General features: G+C 40.7%; 3 protein-coding genes across 3 annotated transcripts; 1 reads left to right on the forward strand and 2 right to left on the reverse strand.

Moving 5' to 3' along the window:
* Window positions 1–1,557: 1,557 nt before the first annotated feature.
* Window positions 1,558–5,722, reverse strand: smn1 (survival of motor neuron 1, telomeric). The gene is made up of 8 exons (XM_080499815.1): window positions 5,606–5,722; window positions 5,219–5,290; window positions 4,745–4,864; window positions 4,364–4,549; window positions 3,805–3,984; window positions 3,036–3,110; window positions 1,975–2,082; window positions 1,558–1,754 (listed from the first exon to the last, which is right to left on the reverse strand). Exons 1-8 carry the CDS (start codon window positions 5,651–5,653, stop codon window positions 1,698–1,700), a joined length of 846 nt encoding a protein of 281 aa, XP_080355941.1. The 5' UTR covers window positions 5,654–5,722; the 3' UTR covers window positions 1,558–1,697.
* A 129-nt stretch (window positions 5,723–5,851) lies between these two features.
* Window positions 5,852–8,279, forward strand: hspb11 (heat shock protein, alpha-crystallin-related, b11). Its single transcript, XM_080499558.1, has 5 exons — window positions 5,852–5,963; window positions 6,042–6,148; window positions 7,407–7,475; window positions 7,567–7,610; window positions 7,692–8,279. The coding sequence occupies exons 1-5, from the start codon at window positions 5,872–5,874 to the stop codon at window positions 7,782–7,784; spliced, it is 405 nt and encodes a 134-aa protein (XP_080355684.1). The 5' UTR covers window positions 5,852–5,871; the 3' UTR covers window positions 7,785–8,279.
* Window positions 8,280–11,856: 3,577 nt separating this feature from the next.
* lzts1 (leucine zipper, putative tumor suppressor 1) lies at window positions 11,857–20,270 on the reverse strand (the record flags this gene model as incomplete). The annotated part of the gene is made up of 8 exons (XM_080499813.1): window positions 11,857–14,525; window positions 14,834–15,028; window positions 16,365–16,496; window positions 16,604–16,777; window positions 16,877–17,268; window positions 17,362–17,521; window positions 19,818–19,946; window positions 20,040–20,270. The coding sequence occupies 8 exons, from the start codon at window positions 20,268–20,270 to the stop codon at window positions 13,977–13,979; spliced, it is 1,962 nt and encodes a 653-aa protein (XP_080355939.1). The 3' UTR covers window positions 11,857–13,976.
* Between the last annotated feature and the right edge of the window lie 1,305 nt (window positions 20,271–21,575).

The following is a 21,575-nucleotide window of genomic DNA, read 5'->3' on the forward strand; positions in this document are numbered from 1 at the left end:
CCTGCTGCAGAGTCAGGCAAGCAATGGGCTTATGTGCAGGCTTTGCTGTGGCAGATTTTAAACCCATCTGTGGGGGGAAAAGATAGGTCTGGTTTATCACCCCTACTTTATAGTGCATATTCTGTTTGTAACCCCCCACCCCCCCCCCCCCCCCCCCCCCGTTACCATCCCTCTGTCTTCTCCCGCTTTCTGTCCATAGCCAGCACACACATGCACATAAAACAAGCAAAATCAAAAGTGACTGTTACGGTGGGAATGAAATTCAGCAGTAAATGCCGACAGTCACAGTGGGCTATAAAATGCCAACCGCAGTCACTACACAAACAAAGGGACGGCTCTTCACTCAGAAAGCAATGGCAAAGGAGCAGCTGGAGGAAGATCACATGGTATGAAAAAAACATGAGACAATCATACTGTTACAGCCTGCCACAAAACCCAGTTCTGTTCCTCCATAACTCAAACAAACACAGATACAGTATGATCAATGGTCCACCAGTTCTGAGGCAGAGGAGTGGGTGGGAGCGGGCAGAGAATCACCAGTTTAAGGAATATGGGAAATCTGTTCAGCTTCTGTTTCATGGAATGAAAGACCCAACAGGATCAGCAGAAAGACTGTGGTTCCCCTCACTGTAATTACATGTGGTTTTCTATCTTCTAAATATAAGCCCGAGTACAGTATCTGCAACTGTTGCCCTACTTCCCGTTCTGTTCTTACATTTTTATTAAACCTCAAGCATTCCTGCTGAAGCAAAAAATAGAGTCTAGCAGGATAACAAGGATGCAAGTATAACCCAAAGTTATCCCTGCACTATATGGTTGAGCCACAAGTGATGAATGCATGTGCAGCTGTATCACCAAGTGACCTTTTTTTTTTTTTTATTAAGAAAAATCTAAATATTTTAGTTTTAACCTTCTACAGCTTCTGCTTGAAGGTTGAATTTGTCAGGTGTAAAAAGCGATTTAGACAAAACATCTTTCGATGATCAGTGTCTCACTGGTTTTGTCTGTGAATCAATCTTTATCCGCACAGCAAGTTCAATGTGTCGTGCTGTCGGTAGCTGAAGCCATGCCTACTATCATCCTGAAATATGGACCCATCTGATACGGGTAGCAAACATGATGGATGCGCTCACATATTGGGTGGTGGACGAGGCAGAACCTCGGGGGAAAACGGGGAGCTTCAATGCAGAGGCATTTACTGGAACGGTTCTCTGAATTAACTGCACAGAAAACACCAGAGGGACTAAAACTCAAATCCAAATCGCAATCAAGCCGAGCTCAGAGACAGAGGTGTAGAGCTCACATGCTAGCAGAAGCGGAAAGCAGTGGTTGATGGAGGACATTATTTTAATTTTAGACAGCAGTCCATTATGTGTCTTAGGCACGTCTTTTACTATGGTAATACATTACACTAGTCTGACTTCTGCTGGACAGTATTTGCCATTACAACCACGTCACCGACAAGTGCACAATCAAGTGCCAGCTGACATCCTAAGCCAATAAATATTTCAAATGGTGTAATAAAAGAACATACGGAGACAGTTATCAACTCTGCAGTGATAGCCTTTATTATATTTACAAAGAATACAAAAATCTCTTCCACTACGTCAAAAGTTCATTTCGAAACGAGGAAGATGAACAAAAGGAAACAACAGGTTCTGCTTCAAGTGAGGCCCGAGTTGATCAAGCTAAACCTTTCATTTGTGGTGCAGTTTGCTCCAGTTGGCAGCTTCTTTCCGTCCTTGTTTTAACCCCTGCAAAAAAGGAAAATAATATCACTACGCATCCATTTTGGAAAACTAACATGTCCCTGGAGCTGATGAAGAGATTGTTCAAGCTCTGAGGCATGGAAGCAAGTGCAGCATAAACAAATAGAAAAAAGTGAGAAACAACATATACCATCTGCTGCATTGCTAAAATTGCAGTATCTGTAATTCACATCTGCGAGTCCTTTACAGAGGTTATATCACATACCAGGTAGTATCCTGTGTGATATCCACTCATGTACCAGGATATGAGCACGCTCCCCAGGGCTTCGTCGTCCACCAAGTCAGGGCTCATTGGTGGAGGAGGAGGGATCATCTGAAGTGGATGGATCGACAGCATATTAAAGGTGTGTCCACCATGTCACTGATATCCTACATACCATATTAATCTAAATTTAACACAAGCCTTTTCTTTTTTTTTCATGGAAATGTGTCTGGAAAAAAAAAAAGTGGTCATCTTCTATTCAGGGCCCAATATTCAGCTACCAGTGTCAAGTGGAGTCTTGCACAACAGTCGCGTTAGAAATGAGAGGAGCATGTCAAACGTCTGGTGCAAGAATTGAACTGTGACTCAGCAGTATATCGTACTGAAAGGATGACCAGCCAGCTGAAGGTGCTGGACATCATGAACAAGCTGTTCAAACGCTGTAAAATGCTGCATCTCAAATGTTTTGGACGACAGCAGGGATGACACGCTATGGTAAGGTGCAGGCAGGACCAGAGCATGACATTGATGAAGGCTGGAGGGAAACCATGAGGGAGATCTGTGCGAGGAAAAAGCTGAGGACACTGGAGAGATTACACTGTATTTAAGACATTCTGGTTATTAAAACACATTTAGAGAATCCAGTAGGTCAATAAAATAAGACAAATATTTGTTAAATATTTATTGTTCAGAATTCTATTTGTCTTCTCCCATTGCTCATAACCACTAAGAGATTTTAAAATGCAACAAAACTTTAATTTAAACTCCAACAGCTATAACTGAAACATGTAGTTCACCTTATGAAGTCCAGTATGATGAAATATCAGTTCAACTGAAAACCGATTATCCTTCTAAAACTTCAATACAAAAATTTTGTTTGTTCTGAAGCATTTTAACTTATTTTATTTTCCATTGCAGTGCATAATATCATGTGATCATACTGCAGATCTAAGACACTGATCTGATTGGTACTTTTTCGATGTGTCCAGTAGAATTAACTAATTAAAGAAACCGTGGACTGCAGCTTTTACACTTGTAGAAATGAGTATAAAGTCTCAACTCACCGGGGGACCAAAAGGCATCATTGGGGGCCAGGGAGGAGGTACAGGCCCGTGACCATCAGATCTCTTGCGACCTCCCTGCAAGACGAGACAAGAGATAGAAGCTGGTTGAAAATTGTACTGAAGATCATCCATCTCCCATGCCATTATATCTATTTCAAGTTTGTAAAACGCTGGAGCCTGCTAACAATAGGGAAGGGAAATGTGAGCCGGTCCCAGGGTAAACACAAAGAGGCGGCAAACTACTCAAATTCACACCAATGTACAATTTTAAAGTCACAAATTAGCCTAAAATATGTGCTTTTTTTGGACTGCGGGAGGAAATGGGAGTATCCAGAGAAAACCATACACAGGGCCCGGCCTGGCTCGGACTAGAACACACAACAATCTCCTAATATGAAGGTGCTAATCCACTGCAAGATCGCGAGGTCCTCATCCAGATCAGCAGACAAATAAATACTAGGATAAAAAAAAAAAAAAAAGGATCATTTTTCATTTCTACTTTGGACATGTTTAGCTTTGTGCAGTTTTATCCACACTGCCTGTCGTGCCATGAAGATAAAAACCCATTTAGAGTTTCTGTTCAATACGTCTCCAATAAATGATCTCTGGGAGGTTGTTGTTTATATTCTTTTTTTAATGCTCACACAGTAAACCCTTTATTGCTTACATCTCATTTTACTAGCTTCTGCAAAGAGTCTGCCTCCTTCCGACCAAATGTACAAGTTTTCTTCTGTTTGAAAGGATTTCTCTGAGGAGTGATTCTTCTTACCTGTCTGAAAGCGTGCATGGGTGGCGGGCCAGGAGGAAACCCAGGAAACCCAGGACCCCACATCGGAGGAGCTTCTTTGTGGGCTTTTGACTTCTGGGCTTTGCTGTGTTGTGGTTGTTTGTGTTGGTTTGGTGTTGTTGATCTGTCACTCTCTTCTGTTGATGATTCCACCTCTTTTACCTGCAAGTTGCACAAACACGTTGCTTCAGCATTGATTGATTGATTTTTTTTTCTTTCTTCTATGCAGTAGTTATGGACTGTATTGTTTTTAGAAATATTTCTAAAATGGCTTCAGATCAAATTGACACAAAGTTTTAGGGGGAGAAAAAAATATTAGACATGTTAGAAATACCTTGCAAGACGTTAGCAATTTTCTAGTTACAACACAATTTGGAATTTATTTGAGCAGATTAATATTTTTTATATATACATGTTCATTTCCAGGCGATACCTAGCAAGATCTCAGTTATTAACATTATATCACACTTTGTATCACCTGTCAGCTTCGAATATGTTCCTCTACAACAAAATCTTGTAAAACATTTCGGGATGTCGGTACCTTTACTTCTTCGTCAAGCTCAGAAATCTCTGAGAGCAGATCTCCCAGGTTCTGTTCCTCCTCATTGCCATAGTCTGTATAAACCACGACGCAAGTGCCCCTCGTCTCATTTATGGAGGAAATTGTGGCTGGATAAAGCTGGCCGTCCTCTGACCAGTACGCACTACACAAGTCCCCAACCTGCCACTGTAACACAACACAGATACCATGAGGCAACAATGGCACGTTTGTTTTCTACGGGACTGAAGCAAACTAAATATGATTGAAACACTTCATGAGTTGACAGAGGAGAATTGAGAAACACTTCGTCCACAACTGAATATTAAAAAGTGTCCATGTTGATTTGTCATTGAAACTAACAATAACAAAATTTCAGCTCACCTCTTTATCTGAAGGGGCATTGGGTTTTTTTCTGCTCAGGTTCTTCTTGTTGTTTTTTCGTTTTTTTCCTGGCTGGTTCTTCCTGGAGGCTTGTGGTTCCTCCTCACCTTTCAGGGCAGTCTGGCACAGAAGGTCAAAAAATGAAACGCCAAGCAGAAAATGAATCTCTATCTTTAAGTCAAACTAAAGGATTCTCTGACTCTTCCAGTGTTTTGTACTGCAAGTATGGGTTGTGACTTGTACGTAGACTAGCAATGGTTCAGTTGCACAAACTGAAGAATGTCTTTGTTCTTGTTTCAAGATGGTGAGATAGTGCGGCGGGGTCTCGTATGAACCGTTGTTGCACATCTATTTTGTGTGCATAGATTTGTTTTTATTAATTTATGCACCATGCTCGGATCCCCATGCACAGTTAGTTTCACTTTGTAAAGTTACACTTCATCTCTCTCGAGACATGGAAAACATGTTGTGTACCTTGAATGAAGCCACTGCCTTGTCATAAGCTTTAATCAAAGCCGTGTCGTCCCAAATATCCGAATCGTCACTCTGCAAAACAATTTTAAAAAGAAAAATCACATACTTTGCACACATTGTTAGCTCATCCTTTTAATGTGAGGAACACATTGTGTACGACATTGTTTCCTGAAATTTGTCTCACTACACTGTGGCAAGTACAGCAAAGAAAATCACTTTGTCAGTCACACAGTCAGAATCCTCGGTAATGTTACATCTCTGTGTTGATCAGTTTTTTTCCGCTTTATAGGCTAAAGCTACACTGATGATGGCTTCGCTCACCGATTCCACCAACATCTGGTACATTATGCGATGCTATCTTACACTCACTAGTACATATTGTCTCACCTGTCCGGTTCCCCGTGTGAACAGCACTTCTTCGCATCCGTTCGCCATGTGGATTTGTGTTTATTTCAGTGCTAACTGCTAACAGCTAGCGTCCAGAAAACAGAGGAACAACGTGCGTCGAATTTGTGACGTCAGCCACCGGTGACGTTGATATTGTGCGCCTCACTGGTTGGCTTGGCAACAGCTGAAACTAGTTGTTCCCGAAACCTTGTTAATCGCGCTTAAACTGTAGATATCGTCTTGGACCAGATATTAAAGATAACGTTATGATTAATAAGTCTTTAGGCTCCCTCGGAGCCAAAGTTGCGCTCGCGACCTCCAGCGATGAGAATCACTCTGCTGAAAACATCATCGATGGGTGGGTACACCTTTTCTTTTTTTTACTACGTCCTAAATTAGTCTTGAAATGTGAAGCTACTTTGTCTCCCCCACCCAGGAACACTAAAACATTTTGGATGACCACCGGGATGTTTCCTCAGGAGTTTATTATTCGCTTTGCTGAGCCCACGCAGATCGCTACGGTGACTGTGGACAGCTATAACGGTAAGTAGTCATACAACTGAATATCGAGGTTTGTTTGAGCAACCACGCAGAAGTTAGGCCTCCAAACAGTTGAGTTATGGTTCCCATTAGTGAGTTCTTCTTCAGATCAAGTGTTTGGACAGAGTGGGAAGCAACTTATAAAGGAGCTGCTGTCACGACAAATTAACTGATCATGGTTGTGAATCCTTTTAAGTCTTCCAATTCAATTCACAGAAATATCTGCGGTCTTTCTGATAACAATTTTTCTCTGAAGCTTAAAAAAAACCACGTCAAACATGTTAATGTAGGCAACACAGTTCATAATGTTATATGGCTTTAACCATGATAAGACAAGTATTATTATTATTGATGTGTCTGCTAGTGTTTGACTTCACTGTAATGTTCGGTAAAGAAAAGTTGGATAAAGAAAAGATATAGCAGTTCAAAAAGAAGGGACGTTTTTTATGAATGTTGTATACCCCAAGTACTTTCTATACAAAATGAGAACATTATTTTAAACTATTTTGAACACAATTTATTATCATGGTGACATCCAAGAGCTTCTATTACAGATAACAAAAGCAGGAAACAGTTACTTTCATGACTTTGAAATGTTTATTTTCATGGGTTTAATCTGACACCCCCCCACAACTAATTGAAAACAGCATGTCCATAATGTTCCTGGACGGTCGGTAATTCATTTTTCTGAATATGGTGTATTATTTCATGATAAATGCTTGCCATATTTGCACCATCTACAGTATTTTGAGATGCAATATGCTCAAAGTCATTTTCTTAATGAGTTATTGTTTGGAAGACAGAATGACTCAATATCTTTTAAATTCCATGTGCACATTTCAACATATACTTAGTCCACAGTAATGATTTAAAAGAAAACAAATCATATGATCAAAAGTAAATCACAGCTTAAGTTACATCCTTATCACTGAGCATACAATCACTGCAATAAATATTATTTATCAAAGTCATAATGCAGTTAATTATTATTTTAGACAGCACTGTCTCTAAAAGTGCTATTTGTAACCAACAACAGTCTCTCTGTTCTTCAGTTATTTATTTATGTTTTTGTACTTCTGGGACTTTAAAAAAAAGTTGGATTGCATATGTAGTAGAGCTACCCAAAGACAGATCGTCAATTAACTTCAGGTCAAACGACTATCAAGGTAATTTGCACAACTTATAACATGTCCTGGACATGTGTTTTGGGTAGTGCCTCTCTGGAGTAACACTACCTTGACGTCTTTTTCTTTATTTGCAGTCAAGCATATAAAGATAGAAAAGAACACCTCACAACGTACGACTCAGTTTGAGTTTGTTACAGAGAAAGGTAAGTCTTTCAACACCTTATGGCTGCACATTTCATTTGAATGCCAAAGAAGTGAAAGTGGGATTAACAACTAATTTTTCTTTTTTTGCAGAATTTGAAAGTACTGAAGGACACCTTCAATCAAATGCAATTTCAGTAAGTAGAAATTACAATATTCTTGTTTAAAGGTTGTGAAGGTCTAGACTTTTGAGCCACCACTTCTTTTTTCTGTTTCAGCTGAATGGCTGCAATGCGACTCACCTTCGTTTTATCATCACCTCTGGATATGATCATTTTATCTCAGTGCACAATGTCTCGCTGGAAAACTGAAAAGGACAGACATTTATTGAGAAGTGTGTGCATGTGCGTGTTTACATGTATTTTAGCATGAATGCCAGTCATTGTAAAAATATGTAGATTTAACCACTGCATAATGGTGAAATCTCACTTCATACAGAGAATCCTGAGTTGGCTCTATGCTCAATGCTTGTTTGTTTTCCAGTCACTCCAGTTCAAAATGGATTCCAGAGTGATTCTAAATTGCGTGTGGGAGTGAATGTGAGCGAATGTCTGTTTGTCAAGGTATAGACTCTTGCCTTCATCTATAGTCAGCTTGGACTGCCTCCAGCACGCTGCGGGCCCAAGTTGGATAAAGCACTATAAAAGATGGATGGATGTAGATTTACACATTTGACAATGCTTGGCATGTATGTCTGCCACAGTAACTGGAAATGTGATAACCATCTTCAGTAGATATGTTGAGTTACCTTGGAAAAGTCGATGTCTAAACGAAATTGTTTATCCTCTTAATCTTATCAGTGGAAAATGCAGATAAAGCATTTGGTACGGAGCTGCAGTTAATATTTAAAGCTGATCGCTAATGAAATAAATGTTTCCATTTCTAAATTGACCTTTTTACTTTTTTGTTTATGTAATGTTATTTAGACACTTATTTCAATTATTATTATTTTTTTATTATTCTACATTCAAGTGTTCTGGCTAATTCCACAAGCTGATACTATGCAAAGCTTCAGAGTGAACGAGTCAAACTGTGATGAATGGTAGAATTGCTTACAAAGGAAGTTTCTCTCTGTGTGAGAGATAGAGTTAATTAACTAATTCTAAGCTTCGGGGGCCTTGATTTGGCATCCGTACAGCTCCCTCTCACCTCCACCATCACGCACCCCTTCCCAAAGCCCCATGAGCAGAATTCGACATCTCCACAGACCTGGGTAACCATGGGCGCTGTTACTAGGGGGGGTCGGGGAACCAGATGGCCTCCCAGCCAACCAACAAATATCCCGAGACTGTGGGCTTAATCACTCCGACTGCTCAACCCGCCTCCTGTAGGTACATCTTGAACACACATGCTTACACACAAACAGTAACTCCTATCTACCTCTATTGCCATTTCAACTTGTCGGGAGCAAAGGCTTCAGCACTATACGAAGACCCTTTGGGACTCCCTCCCCAATTACTTTGCTGACTGCAGAGGAGCTTGGGGATTTGCCTCGGCTGTGTTTGCGATAGTCCAGTCCGCATTCAGGTCTCCAAATAAACCAATAAAAATATGAAATACACGCCTGGGTAACTAGCCCCCTGATATTTTAGAGCAACTAATTGCTTAGGGGTATGGCTGGGATACAGCACATTTGAGTATGTGAGTGTGTAATGAGTAATGAGGGCGAGGTAGAAACTGATACAGTGTTATTGACTCATCTATTATTTACTGGTATGGAATATTTATTATACTGTTGGAGGTGAAGGTTGCGCCACGAAATGAAGTGCAAACCGTCGTTTTGTATGAATGCAATAGTTTTCTCCACGGATAGCTGAAATTGGGAATTTATTACATGTGCTGGTTGTGAGAGTGTAGCCATAAATCCCCTTTTTTGCATGTTGAACAGGTTCACGGGTGCACCTCCCCGTTACTAATGAATTCAGGCCCCTTTTGTGCTGGACTGTCAGCCGATCAGGAGAATCACAGCAGGATATGAGTGCGTTATTATCATGTCACCGCAGGGCAGGGCCAAATTGTAACCCGGTGTCCTCAGACGGCTGCCTGACTGCTGTCCAATCACATGGACATCTGCTAGACCCAAACTCTGTATGTTCTGCTCAATTCATGAAAGAGATGTCTATCAAAACTAACTCTCAAAAAAATCCATTACTTCCAACATGCAGAGATCAAAAAAAGGTAGATGTTATATAAAAAAGGTCAAATGTAAAACTGCACTTTCAGAGTCTAAAGGAACATTTTGGGGGGTTATTTCTCTTAAACTACATTACGAATGGCTGTTTGCTTATTACATGAATCAGAAAAAAAGAGATTGCATCAAGTTCTGTGTTTATTTTTTGCATATTGTGTCAGAACTGGTGATGTTTCTTTTCTGGTTATTTTGAGGTAGAAATCCCAGTCGCCCACCCAGCTGGACATTTTTTTTCTTCTTGCCACAGCAGTGACTTTGAATTCCTTGTTATCTCGTCACTACGGTCCTCCTTTCATGTCGGTGACAGGGAGCCACATGCACTGACAATGGACTTTAATTTGATTTCAGTTGTGATTGGGGCCCATTGGCTCAGTTATGACAGAAGTGGAGATGCAAAATAGCTGTTGTGTGCGTAAGGAAACACTATCAAAAGGCTGAAATTAAGATGATTAGATGGGAGAAGAAAACAATATTGTCATTATATAAGCTCAAGATGAATGGAGAGTGATAATGAGGGTCTCACAAAGAGTGAAGCTGAAGACAGTTTTGAATATATATTAACAGCATTCATATGTATTTCCATGGCTCAAGAGAGAATTTGCTTGTCAAGACGTTTTTCTTTTTTTTCTTCTAAATTGAATACTTCTACATATAATTATTGTAGCCACAAAGTCTACAGCATAAATAGACAATTTCACTCTTTTAACAAAAGATCCATTATAGGATGGTCTTAATGGTCAATAAAAGCAGGTTTTGATGGAAATGTCTTGTTTTTAGCATAAATAAAACAGCTATTTCCCATGTGGCATCTCTTCTTCTGGGATTCGACTGAATGAGTTTGTCAATAAATTAAGACTTCTATGTAAACTGAATTCCGGAATGTGGCTCTGTAAATGAGCAGAAGTGCTGTGCACTGATGCACAGATGACAAACATTTGTCGCGTTACAAATCACCTACACGTTTGTACCGCTGCTTTTTTTGTGGGTTTTCTCATTTCCAATTCTACCTCAGCACATCGGCTAATTCACTGGGGATTTTTTTCCCAAGGTGCTCAAGCCGCTCCTCACTTGAATTTGTTTATGTGCAAGTATTTTTTTTTGTTTTCTTTTTTCTCACACTGACTGCAATATCAACTATCATTTTTCCGCCTCCCAGTTGGGCCACTTTTCTGTGATATGGCCCGACGTGAGGCGAGATGCAAAGCACTTACCAGTCACTCGAGTTTGAGTGCCACTGGTTACGGCACCTCACCTCAGATTGCACTTAGCCTGTCTGTTTCCAAATCCCCCCTGACCTGCTGTGATAATGTAATGTAATGGTGTATAGCTGGGAAATCTGAGGCAGCCTTGCAACACAGATTGCCACATATTCTTGACCTGCATGGTGGGCATACATGCAGTATATTTCTGCTTGACTGCCTTTCTATGCAAACTCGTGTGCATTGCGTAGGTGGAGCAGTTAAAGTTTGGCTTCACAAATGACTTCACCCTTGTTTGGGGAAGAATAACTCTGAAATAGCAAAGCCAAATGGTCGGAGCTGCTGATAGGAAGGCTGTGGAACAGTGCCAGTTAGCTGTCACAAAGTTGGATGAACAATGTTGTGGTAGAGGTACACGTAGCTGCGTGATTACTTTTTTTTATATAGTTTTTCTCAAAAATACTTGACTTTATTGCTATTGTATGCTATGCAGCTCCCATTTAATATTCCTTCCTCCAAACGCCCACAGAGCAGAAATTCAATGATCACATTTGCCGTTGGTTCCTGTCAGGGGATTGTGTCGTATTATCTACATTTATGGACCATGAATTAATGTTGCATATTGGGAGTGTAGTAACGAGTCCTTCTTTTAATTGGTTCTGACAATAGGTTTGTTTCATTACACTGTTATCCTTTTCTTTGCAAAGCAGTCCTCTGATTTAAACATATCTCTCTGCTTGTGTATTGAAATAATTGCAGTCATACATTTTTGGCCAATCATATTCAATATAAATGTTTGCTCCGGGAGTCATATAGAAACATTCACACAGAAAGACTTGCAGGTTGAGTTTACTTACCAGTGAAATATTCTCAGTAACAAAGTTCAAATGTAACAATAGCTGCAGAGTGACAAAAATATACTGACAGTTTTATAAAATATTACTGCACCGTGGTGTGTCTGCATATCGACCTATATTCTATATCAACGGGTGAACATGTGTTGACATTTCGAGATGGTTTTGACATGCGTTTTGAAAATGTGAAACATTTGACATCGTTGTGGCTACAATAACCAATAACACAAGATATGTGTGCAGAGTAGAAACAACAAGGGAAACAGTTCTGAGATGACTTTCTGTGCTCACACCTATTTAGAAATGTGGATGAGAGCATACAGTAACATTAAAATGGTTTAAGGACCTACATGTACATTAGATGAGTGTTTTTCAACCACTGTGCCGTGGCACACTGGTGTTCCGCGAGATATAGTCAGGTGTGCCGTGGGAAAGTATCCAATTTCACATTTTTTTCTAAAAATCATTTGCTCTCACAGCCGCTGTCAGCTGTGAGAGCAGTGTGTTGAAGAGTAATCATGTATAAATACTCTTCGCCAATAGATGGCAGCACATAAATTTGCCAGTGAAATCGAAACTTAACAGGCGTCAGTCTCGTTAATCACCACCACTTGCGCTGCTCCCATCTTGTATCAAAGCACTGTCAGTGACAGTGATGGAGAAGTTTTTGAAAAGGAAGAATGTGAACCAGGATCTCAGCTCTTCATCCATCAGGCCCAGTTTTCACACTGAGTGAGTAAAAATATAAAAAAATGAAATTGGCAAATACTTTTTTTCTGTATTTATTTGATTCCTGTTGATAAAACTTTGATGCGAACGACTTTATATTGTTAATATAGGCTACAGAGTTTCACATTTTAACATTTTTGGGTGGTGGTGTGCCTCGAGATTTTTCCAAACAAAAAAGTGTGCCTTGGCTCAAAAAAGGTTGAAAAACACTGCATTAGATGATATATCACAGTCATTTTGTCATGCTACAGAAGACAGATTTTCAGCAACCAACATGCTTATTGTGTGTTACCATATAGGACTATAATGATATCACAGATGAGTCATATTGTCTGGCCTGTATTAATGAATGAAATTGATTAAAAAAACGACATGATTTGTTAAACCTAACTATGCTCAAAAGTTAATGTAGTTTATGTTTGGGAGGTTATTTCTTTGTTATAGCAATGTTCCTTTGTGATAAATCTTATACAATTCAAAAGGAAGCAGTTTGGGGTTTGGGGATACTTCGACACACGGATAGGGGATATTTGGGAGTCGAACCCACAACCTCCATATCAAAGAATGACCACTCTACCAACCTCACAACAACTGACCCAAAAACAATGGACATGGCTGCCACATTCCATAGTGCACTCAATCCCTCCACAAGGAGCAGTTTGAGGTTCAATGTTTTGCTCAATGACACTTCGACATACGAACATGATGATTGGAGATTGCACCGACAATCTTCTGATTGAAGGATGAACACTGACAACTGAGCCACCGCCGCCCAGTGTCTACAGTCTGAGCTACACCTGCTCTTTGGGGCTTAGAATTCCCCTCTCGGAGGATAGAGTTTGGTCCTGGACTGTGAAGATATAGGATCACAACTGGTTGCAGAATCTTATCGTGATTTATCTTCAAAAGCAAAAGTGGCAATTAGACACCTGCCCATCAGCACCTGAGAGTACCTGACACTCAAAACAACAGTCGACCGCAACAGCAAAGAACATCTGTTGGCAGGAGGAGATTTGGCAAAATGTATGTGTGTGCAACCTGAATACTCAGCCCTGCTGTTCATCCCACAAATGCATGTTTCTTAAATGTAGCATGGTTCAAAAGAGAACCAAAGAGTCTTTCCAATAGTTAAAAAAACCCCAACATGCTTTCCCAACCAGTGTTGCTGCAAAGCAATAATCTACCAAACGCAAATGCCCTTTATTTTTGTGCATAATCTACAATCTATGAATGAAATGAATATTAAGTGAATCTGTTTAACAGCATGGGTAAAAAAATAAAATAAGTTATTGTTGAACATTAAATAACAGTATTTGCTTAAAAGAGTGTACACATTAAAATCTATTTTAATAGGATTGTTTTTTCCCCCTAGATTATATAATTCTATTAAATAACCCATGTAAAAAACTAATTAGCAGTGCGTATGCTTCCTTCTCTGCATGTGTGGAAGATAATTATCTGGAATGACAAAAAAAACCCACTTCAGAGTCTGTGTCAGAGTTACTGAAATTATGTGAAATCCTGCTCCCTTTAAATCTCTGTGGCAATTACGTCGTCATAAGTTTGTAATCCTGAGCTGTAGGGAAGGTCCATGCCAAGTTCTGTTCGGCTCTCCAGTTCAGCTGTCACTTCCTTCAGGATCCTCTCCAGGTCCTGGTTTTTCCTGTGCATCTGCAGGTAATTGACCTGGAGCTGTTTCTGGTACTTGATGACCCTGTCTTTCTCCTTGTTCCACGTCTGCCGCTCCTGCTCAAAGCTGCTTGCCAGCCTCTCTTGAACACTCTTCTCCTCACTGAGCTGCTGCTTCAGTCTCTCCACTTCTTTTTGGAGCGATTCATTGGAGATGTGTTCCCTGTTTTCGTCCACCTGGCCTTGGCCTGGAGTGTCTGAACCTTGGTTTGGACTTTCCAAGGTCTGAGTCTGGGAATGGGCCCCAAGTTGCAAGCTGTGCTGCAGCCTCTGCGCTTTGGCTGCTGCGAGGTCCTTTTTCATTCCCTGAATGTCCTTTTCCAGTTTGCCCACTTTCTCTCTCAAAAAATCAGCCTCATTCTTTTTGCGCTGGAGCTCATTTTGGCAAACCTGAAATTAAAAAGATGGAAAATATGCAGACAGAGGCAGCAATTAGGAAGAATATTTTGAGTGATATAAATGGCCTTAATTATGGAAAGTGTCAAACAAGCTCATGTTTCAAGACTGTGATTAAGTCTGCTAAAGCATGGAAATTAAAAACACTACACTGGACAGGTCGCTGTCAAATGAAACACATAATTGCAGGATTTATTTATTTTTTTCCTCCAACAGAAAGACTCCAAAAAGGCTGTGTGAGAATATTATTTGTATCCTTATTTCAACTCCATTGTGAAATCAGTCAATACTGGCGAACTAACCTCAACCTCAATAGAGCGAGAGTGCAGTTTGTCTTCATGGTCTTTATTCTGTTTCTCAAGCATTTCCATTTTTGCCGAGTTATCCTTCAGAGATGCCCTGAGGCTCACTATCTCGTTTAGCTTGTGGCCGACATCCGCTTGGCAGTCTCTGAGTTGCTGCTTCAACAAGGAGATTTCTCCCATCTTCTGGCACACCTAAATTTGGACATATGAGATCACACAAATAAAAGAGTTTATTATTGTCATTATGAGAGCTCAGCATGGGAAGGGAAATAAAATTAAACCATCAATCACCATAATGGCATAATACATTGAATCATCCATTGTATTTCTTTTAATTTTTGATGTAGCCTATACCTTCAACCTTCAAGTCGTACACATTTTTATAATAATGAATGTTGTGCATTTTCTTTTTCTTTTTTCTTTTAAAATAATGTGAGTATCCAAAGAATTATTGTAAAATGTAATTTTGGCTGCGCCAAAGTCTTTTATACTTGCACTCATTTCGGCATTTCAGAATTTACTCTCGCTCTGAAATGCTGGATAACTGTAATGAACATTAAATATTAGTATGAGAGAATTGTGTTACATTTGCATGCACGGAAAACTATCGGTTTCACATTTGCATATCATGCCAACAGTAAGGGAAAGAGTAGAGAATAGGTTTTAATATGCTTCAACTGTTTCCCTATTGTTGGCCATATGAGGGCAGTGCAACCAGCCGTAAGCTCCACTATGACCTATGATCCACAGTCAAAGTTGGCAAAAGTGTCAAGAAACATTAACCTCAGCGCAGCAATGTGAATCCAATACTCCACTTCCACCAACCCCTGAAGAAACACATACTTCTTAAAGGACAAGAACCTTGCAGCTAAACTAGACACTGTACCTATGTGACTCTACTCCTCTCTTCAATGTCTCGCTTCCAGCTGATATGAAAACTGTGATGGCCACAAATATCATAGAAGGTGCAATGATGTCATTTGTCCATGTTGGAACATGTTAGAGACATGGTCGTATGGAAAAACATACTCGGCTGTAGAGGGCGCGCTCTTTATGGAGGTATGGAGGGAGGAGCTATCAATCCAGGAGTATTCAAAATGTGGGGCATGAAGCCCCACCTCACAAAGCTTGTATCCGGTACATACACAAGTTGAATACTGGTCCTCCAAATCCTTTTCACATTGTAATATATGTTTTTTCAACAGTTGTCAGGATCTTTAGGCAATAAAATAGTCCATAGTAATAATACACATGCTTGGATAAAAATGAGCTAGAGTTACATCCAGCAGGTTTTTAATGAAAGGAAAATATAGACTGTTGTCAATAAAACTTTAGTGTTTGAATTCTTCCCTATAAAATAAAAACTTTGTGTGAAATGGTGGATAAATTGTGAATTTAGGTCACTTTAGTGATGGAAGCATTCACATTCTTAGAGCTCACCAAAGCCCGTACAAGATTTTACTGCACTGCTTCAAATACTAAAAGATTTCATGCTCAATTTATATCCCACCGATGACTCATGACTCACCTCCCACTGAGTCTCCTCCAGTGTTGGAGCGAGTTGTGTGTTCTGCGTCTCATACGACTTGAGTCTGAGCTCAACAAGATCCTTCTCTTGAGTCAGTTTGGCGATGTCCTCTTGAAGCTTTTTATTCTCGGTCTGCAAGAGAGATTTTCATTCTGACATGACTCATTCACGCAATTGTAAACATAAGCATGTGCTGTACCGAGCTGAGTTGAGCTGAATGACAGCAAGTGGGATCTGACCTGGAGCTGGCTGACCTGCAGCTGGAGTGCTTGATGTGTTTTTGCTGCCATTTGGGATACTTGTCTCAGCTTTGTGGAGCATCGCTGCTTCAGCCCTTCCACCTCTTCAGTGCAGTACTTTTGTCTGTCCTCGAACAGCTGGCTGGTGTCTGCTTCCTTCTCCTCAAAACTCACCTGTTAGAAACGGGAAAGAAAAGACAGTCTTAAGTACCCCATAAGAAGCGTTCATCTTGATTAGGAGCACATGCTGCTTTCCTTTTAACAGTTCAATACCTGTAGCTCCTGCAGTTCACTTTCTCTCTCTAGGAGTCTTTGTTCTAAACGTTCAATCAGCGACTCATCTGTTGTAATGGGGGACCGAATCCCACCTGCAGTTTCAGGCAGAAGGGGGGGTTCATCAGCGGAAAGCGCAGAACTAGAATCTTCATTAGCCTTAGGTGTCGTCCCGCTGATGCTTAAACCAGCCCTGTAGCTACAGTCAAGGTTATTGCTATTCCCATTGACCCACGGAGGGAAATTGGGCTGCTCTCCCTTGCAGAGGCTGCTTGCAAGAGCTGAGCTCCCATCACCATGACTGACAGGGCCGGTGGAAGCACTTAGGCTGCCGCTGGTGCTGTGGGTGGGCAGGCTAGACATGGAGTTGCGTCCCGAGTCAGAGAGAGTCCCTGAAAAGGAAGGGATAACATTGTATTTCTGACTTTCACCTCACATCAGAAAATCTCATTCGAAAGCAACAGTTTACAAATATAAACAATAACCTAAGGTGTCTTGCGTATGTTTAATATTTGGGCTGCGTGCTTTCTTCAAAGGACAGATGATGTGGTCCAGGCTGTGGTGGCTTGTCTCAGTGGAGGAAGTCCTTGAGGGATTTATGGGTTTGAAGGCAGTGGAACGGACCAATGACTTCTCCACAGAGGTCTGAAAGAGTGAAATGACACACAGTCAGGGGTGCTCATCCCTGTTTTTGTTTTCATATTCAGTGGCTTCCCTGAGCTGACAGCACTGCAAAAGGTTCATCCTCATGTAGCACTGCAGAGAGAAGAAGAAGGACGAGTTGTGTCCTGAAAGTTACAAAAAAAAACATCACTAGTTTTCACAGAGATAAATATGGTCACATGCTAGAAGTCTGTACACATGAAAGGGATGGACGTTTTTTTTTTCCTCCAGTTGTGTCTCTTCTTATTAGAAATAGAACCACTGAAGCGTGCCGAATTGCTTCACTTCAAGCTGGCAGTATTAAAAGTCACACAGCAGTAGTTTCAAGTAAAATTCACTAGATTGTCATAAAAGAGAAAACTCATTTTAAGATGAACTTATACACCACACGACCCATCTGTGCTGTCCAAGAATGTCACAAGCTTTAGCATATTCCCCATTCTTCCCGTCTTTTCTCCTCTCCTCTGCATCCCACATCTTTCCTCTGTGTGCTGTCTGAGGGAAGATGAATAGCCCTTCTCTGTGATATTAATAATGTGAGCTATTGCTGAAGTATACGGGGTAAAGCTTGTGAGCTCAGCATTCCTTCTCACTGACTTCATGGCTAGGATGCCATTCCTTGTTTCTTTCCCCATCTACCCCTGAAACTCTCTTTGACCCCCTGTGTCTCATTCCCCTTTTTCTACTTCCACCTCGCTCCACGCTGTCCCTGGCGAATAAAGACCCATTGAGGAAAACTACCGTTTGCCAACGTATTCTTGGCACAGCTATAACTTCTCCGAGAAGATCAAGGCATTGTTCGGTCATTAATCTGGGAGAGGGTGATTAATATTCTGGGAAGATCCAACACGGGCTACAAGGAATAGCTGCTACGCTTTAAACCACCTGCTGAGCGTGTTATATCCTCCACGTTTGACGTGAGGTTGTCAGTCTTTTACAAGTTCAAAGACGATGGCGCTAATCATAATACTTGTCGGAATAACTATACCAACTGCTCCATGAAGGTAAAGCATAGGAAAGATCCATTTTATGAGTGTGTAAAAGTGAACATAAAATTGTAATCTCAGCTAATATCTGGTCTTATAGACGTTGCAGAAACGACTTTTTTTTTTGTCTGCATGCCTTTTATGAAGCGAAAACCCAGCAGCCACTCGGCTGGAAACAGAAGCAGATTGCTGGAATGGCTGTGTGTGACAATAACAAAATATTAACACCCCTTCAAGTTTACGAACTTACTCACTTTTACAGCAACAAGGGGTTTTTTGTGCTTGACTGTGCTTGTACAATTTGCAAGACACATTTGGCCAAATGCATAATAAGAAAAATGTTTTATGCGTTGAATTGAGACAATTAGTAAGTGTAACCGGCCTGTTCCAGCATTTTGTCATTTCGAGAAACTGTCCCAGATGACAATGGTTATAATGGTGAGGAGGATGTGTTGGCCCAGTCCAGGTTAATACCTGGAAGAAGTCTCCTCGTTCTGTGACGACAGTCCTAAACATGATGCCACCGTGTCCAATGAATCTACTAATAAATGCCTCTTCTCATATTACATCTTCTCAATCTGTAAGTTTGTTTTAAAGCTTGAAGAAGAGTCTTTACTAAGAAGTCTTTTCTTGATCAATACTTCTTGTCGGTGTAAAGAAGCGGAGGCAGGAGAAGAGGCCATGTGGGCATTGAGCTGATACTGCAATTTAAGCTTTAATTTTTCTCACAGATGCTGAACTTTTACATGCTGTAGTTTATTGAACAGTGTGATTTAAGTGTGAGTCCCAAAATTGGAAACAGGCCTTTTAACGTTGACATTTTTTTCCCAAATGTTCATTTGTAGATAATGTTTTTTTTTTTTTTAATTACCTCGTTGTTCTTTTGGAGATGGCTTTTGATTGGCAATTTCCCTCAAAATGCATACACAATATACACAAATTTCACATCTTGCAACACGGCTTAGCTGGAAATGTATTTATTGAAGGGCCTGCTTAGTGTGTGCCTTGGCATAAACTCAATACCATGAAACAGCCAAATCATAAAATGGTTGAATGTGGTTTTCAGTGTGACGATCGGCTTAAGTGGATTAAACCAAGTATATTTTGTTATTTCATGACACTTATAGTAATATTGACTTTGAATTTCTGTTTCATACTGCTTTTAATTTTTATGATGAGATAACCGTGCAAAACCTCGGCATAATACAAATCCAAAACTGACCAAAAGTGTGAAGATTTCTTCACAAGCCTCTACTTTAAATAAAGCATAAAATAAGAAATTCCAGACATACCTTCTCAGTCATTTTTCCGGACATGAGCAACAGTTTTGGCTGCATTCGTATGTCGGTTTCACCATCTCTGTTCACTCGGTCCTCCATTGCTTTCTCTCTGTGGTACAATGACCTCGGCTTTTGGCTTACCTTGTGCACAACCAGGGTAAACATTTGAATCAAATGTCACTAAAACAGGCTGTTTGTTGAACTCGCAAATCATCTGAAAATGTGTGACCTCACCTTTATGTAGAAAAAGTCCTCACTTCTTCCTGAGCGTGAGTGTGAGAGGCCCTTGGAAGGATGGGTGGAGGCTGAGGAGCACTGAGTAAAGCTGCACTTCAGGAGTTCATCCAGGCTGCAGCCGCCGCTCTTTCTGTGGTGACTTGTTCCCTCTTTTAACCTGTGCTCAGATGCTTTGCAGTGTTTGCTGTTCAGGCTGTTGCCGCTAACGACGCTGCTGACACTGCCCATGGTCCTGCAGGCACAGGCGAGGGCAGGATGAAGATGATGTCCAGAAGGTCGAGTTACATAAAAGTGAGGTGAAGACTCGTCTCATGACCCCAGAGAACTTCTGTCAGCGGCTTCATCTATGAGGCAAGAAAGGGACAATGTACAAGGAACATGAGTGCATTATGATCCTGAAATGTACTATTTCAAATATTCTGATACGATTTTTTATGCGGCGGTTGATCTCCGTCGATCTCCTATACCTGCATTACTCTACTTGGGTAGCACAAAGCTGGAGTTTATCCCATAAAAGCTGAAAGCTAAATCTGAACAAAAGGTAGAGTAAAGCCGAGACAAGTCTGTAGGCTCTCACCAGGCTGAAACAGAGAGATGGACCATCACACACTCACTCAGTTGTAGCAAGTGTGTCCACACACACACACACACACACACACACACACACACACACACACACACACACACACACACACACACACACACACACACACACACACACACACACACACACACACACACACACAAATATGCAAATTTACCAGAAAAGAAAGACAGATACAAGACCGGCAGTTCAAACTCCCCCCAGATTACCTCTTAGAAAGCCAGCAGACCCTTTCTCCTATCGTTAATTTGCCAAACCATCAAAGTGAAACCAAATCCTGACAGACACACACCCACTTTAACAAACGCATTAAAATGTAGTTTCATCCTTTTGCTGTGAATTTCAGGAAGCTTCAGTTTCAATATGGTTTCAGCTGACAAGTGATGAGGTCCCCCCCCATTGAATATTTGGAGCTTCCCCAAGGGGGTCGCACCCCCAGATGGGAAGCACCAGTGAGGGCTTTGTCTATCTTTAAATAAGGTGATACAATAATAACTGAGATGAAGGCCCACTGACAAAATCCTTTTAATTTAAGTTATTAAAGAAAATAACAAGCTGGATGTCAGTGGTGACAGTCCTTAGCTATTACATCTTATAACTCCATTGCCATTATTTAGTAATTGTAGATTGGGAATCAGAGAGGTTTTTTCCTCGACATGCCCGTAAGAGCGTCTTGACAGGTTAACAATAGAGTAACAATTATGTCTTACCACCAAACAGAACATAACTGTGGTGTTGTAACTGCAAATAACGATTTTACAAATAAAGATTTTCTTTTTAATCAAAGACAAAGCCACGTCATATTTTGCTTTGATGCTTATCTGTGTTATTTGCTTGTACCGTTTACTGTGTATTGCAGGAGCGCACAGTTTAGGCAGGTGTGTTCATATTTGCGAAACAAAGTAAAAAAAAGCCCATCTTGGCTCTCT

Source organism: Blennius ocellaris, assembly GCF_963422515.1.
Source record: "Blennius ocellaris genome assembly, chromosome: 7".
Taxonomy (NCBI): domain Eukaryota; kingdom Metazoa; phylum Chordata; class Actinopteri; order Blenniiformes; family Blenniidae; genus Blennius; species Blennius ocellaris.

Bases quoted from the DNA above. Each gene is read 5' to 3' on its own strand.
- smn1 (XM_080499815.1), bottom strand. From the start codon at position 5,653: ATGGCGAACGGATGCGAAGAAGTGCTGTTCACACGGGGAACCGGACAG. The intron at 2,083-3,035 runs GTGAGTTGAGAC...CATCCACTTCAG, and splicing joins TGATGCCTTTTGGTCCCCCG to ATGATCCCTCCTCCTCCACC. The intron at 1,755-1,974 runs GTATGTGATATA...CCTTTTTTGCAG, and splicing joins ATCACACAGGATACTACCTG to GGGTTAAAACAAGGACGGAA.
- hspb11 (XM_080499558.1), top strand. From the start codon at position 5,872: ATGATTAATAAGTCTTTAGGCTCCCTCGGAGCCAAAGTTGCGCTCGCG. The intron at 5,964-6,041 runs GTGGGTACACCT...TCCCCCACCCAG, and splicing joins GCTGAAAACATCATCGATGG to GAACACTAAAACATTTTGGA. The intron at 7,611-7,691 runs GTAAGTAGAAAT...TTTCTGTTTCAG, and splicing joins TTCAATCAAATGCAATTTCA to CTGAATGGCTGCAATGCGAC.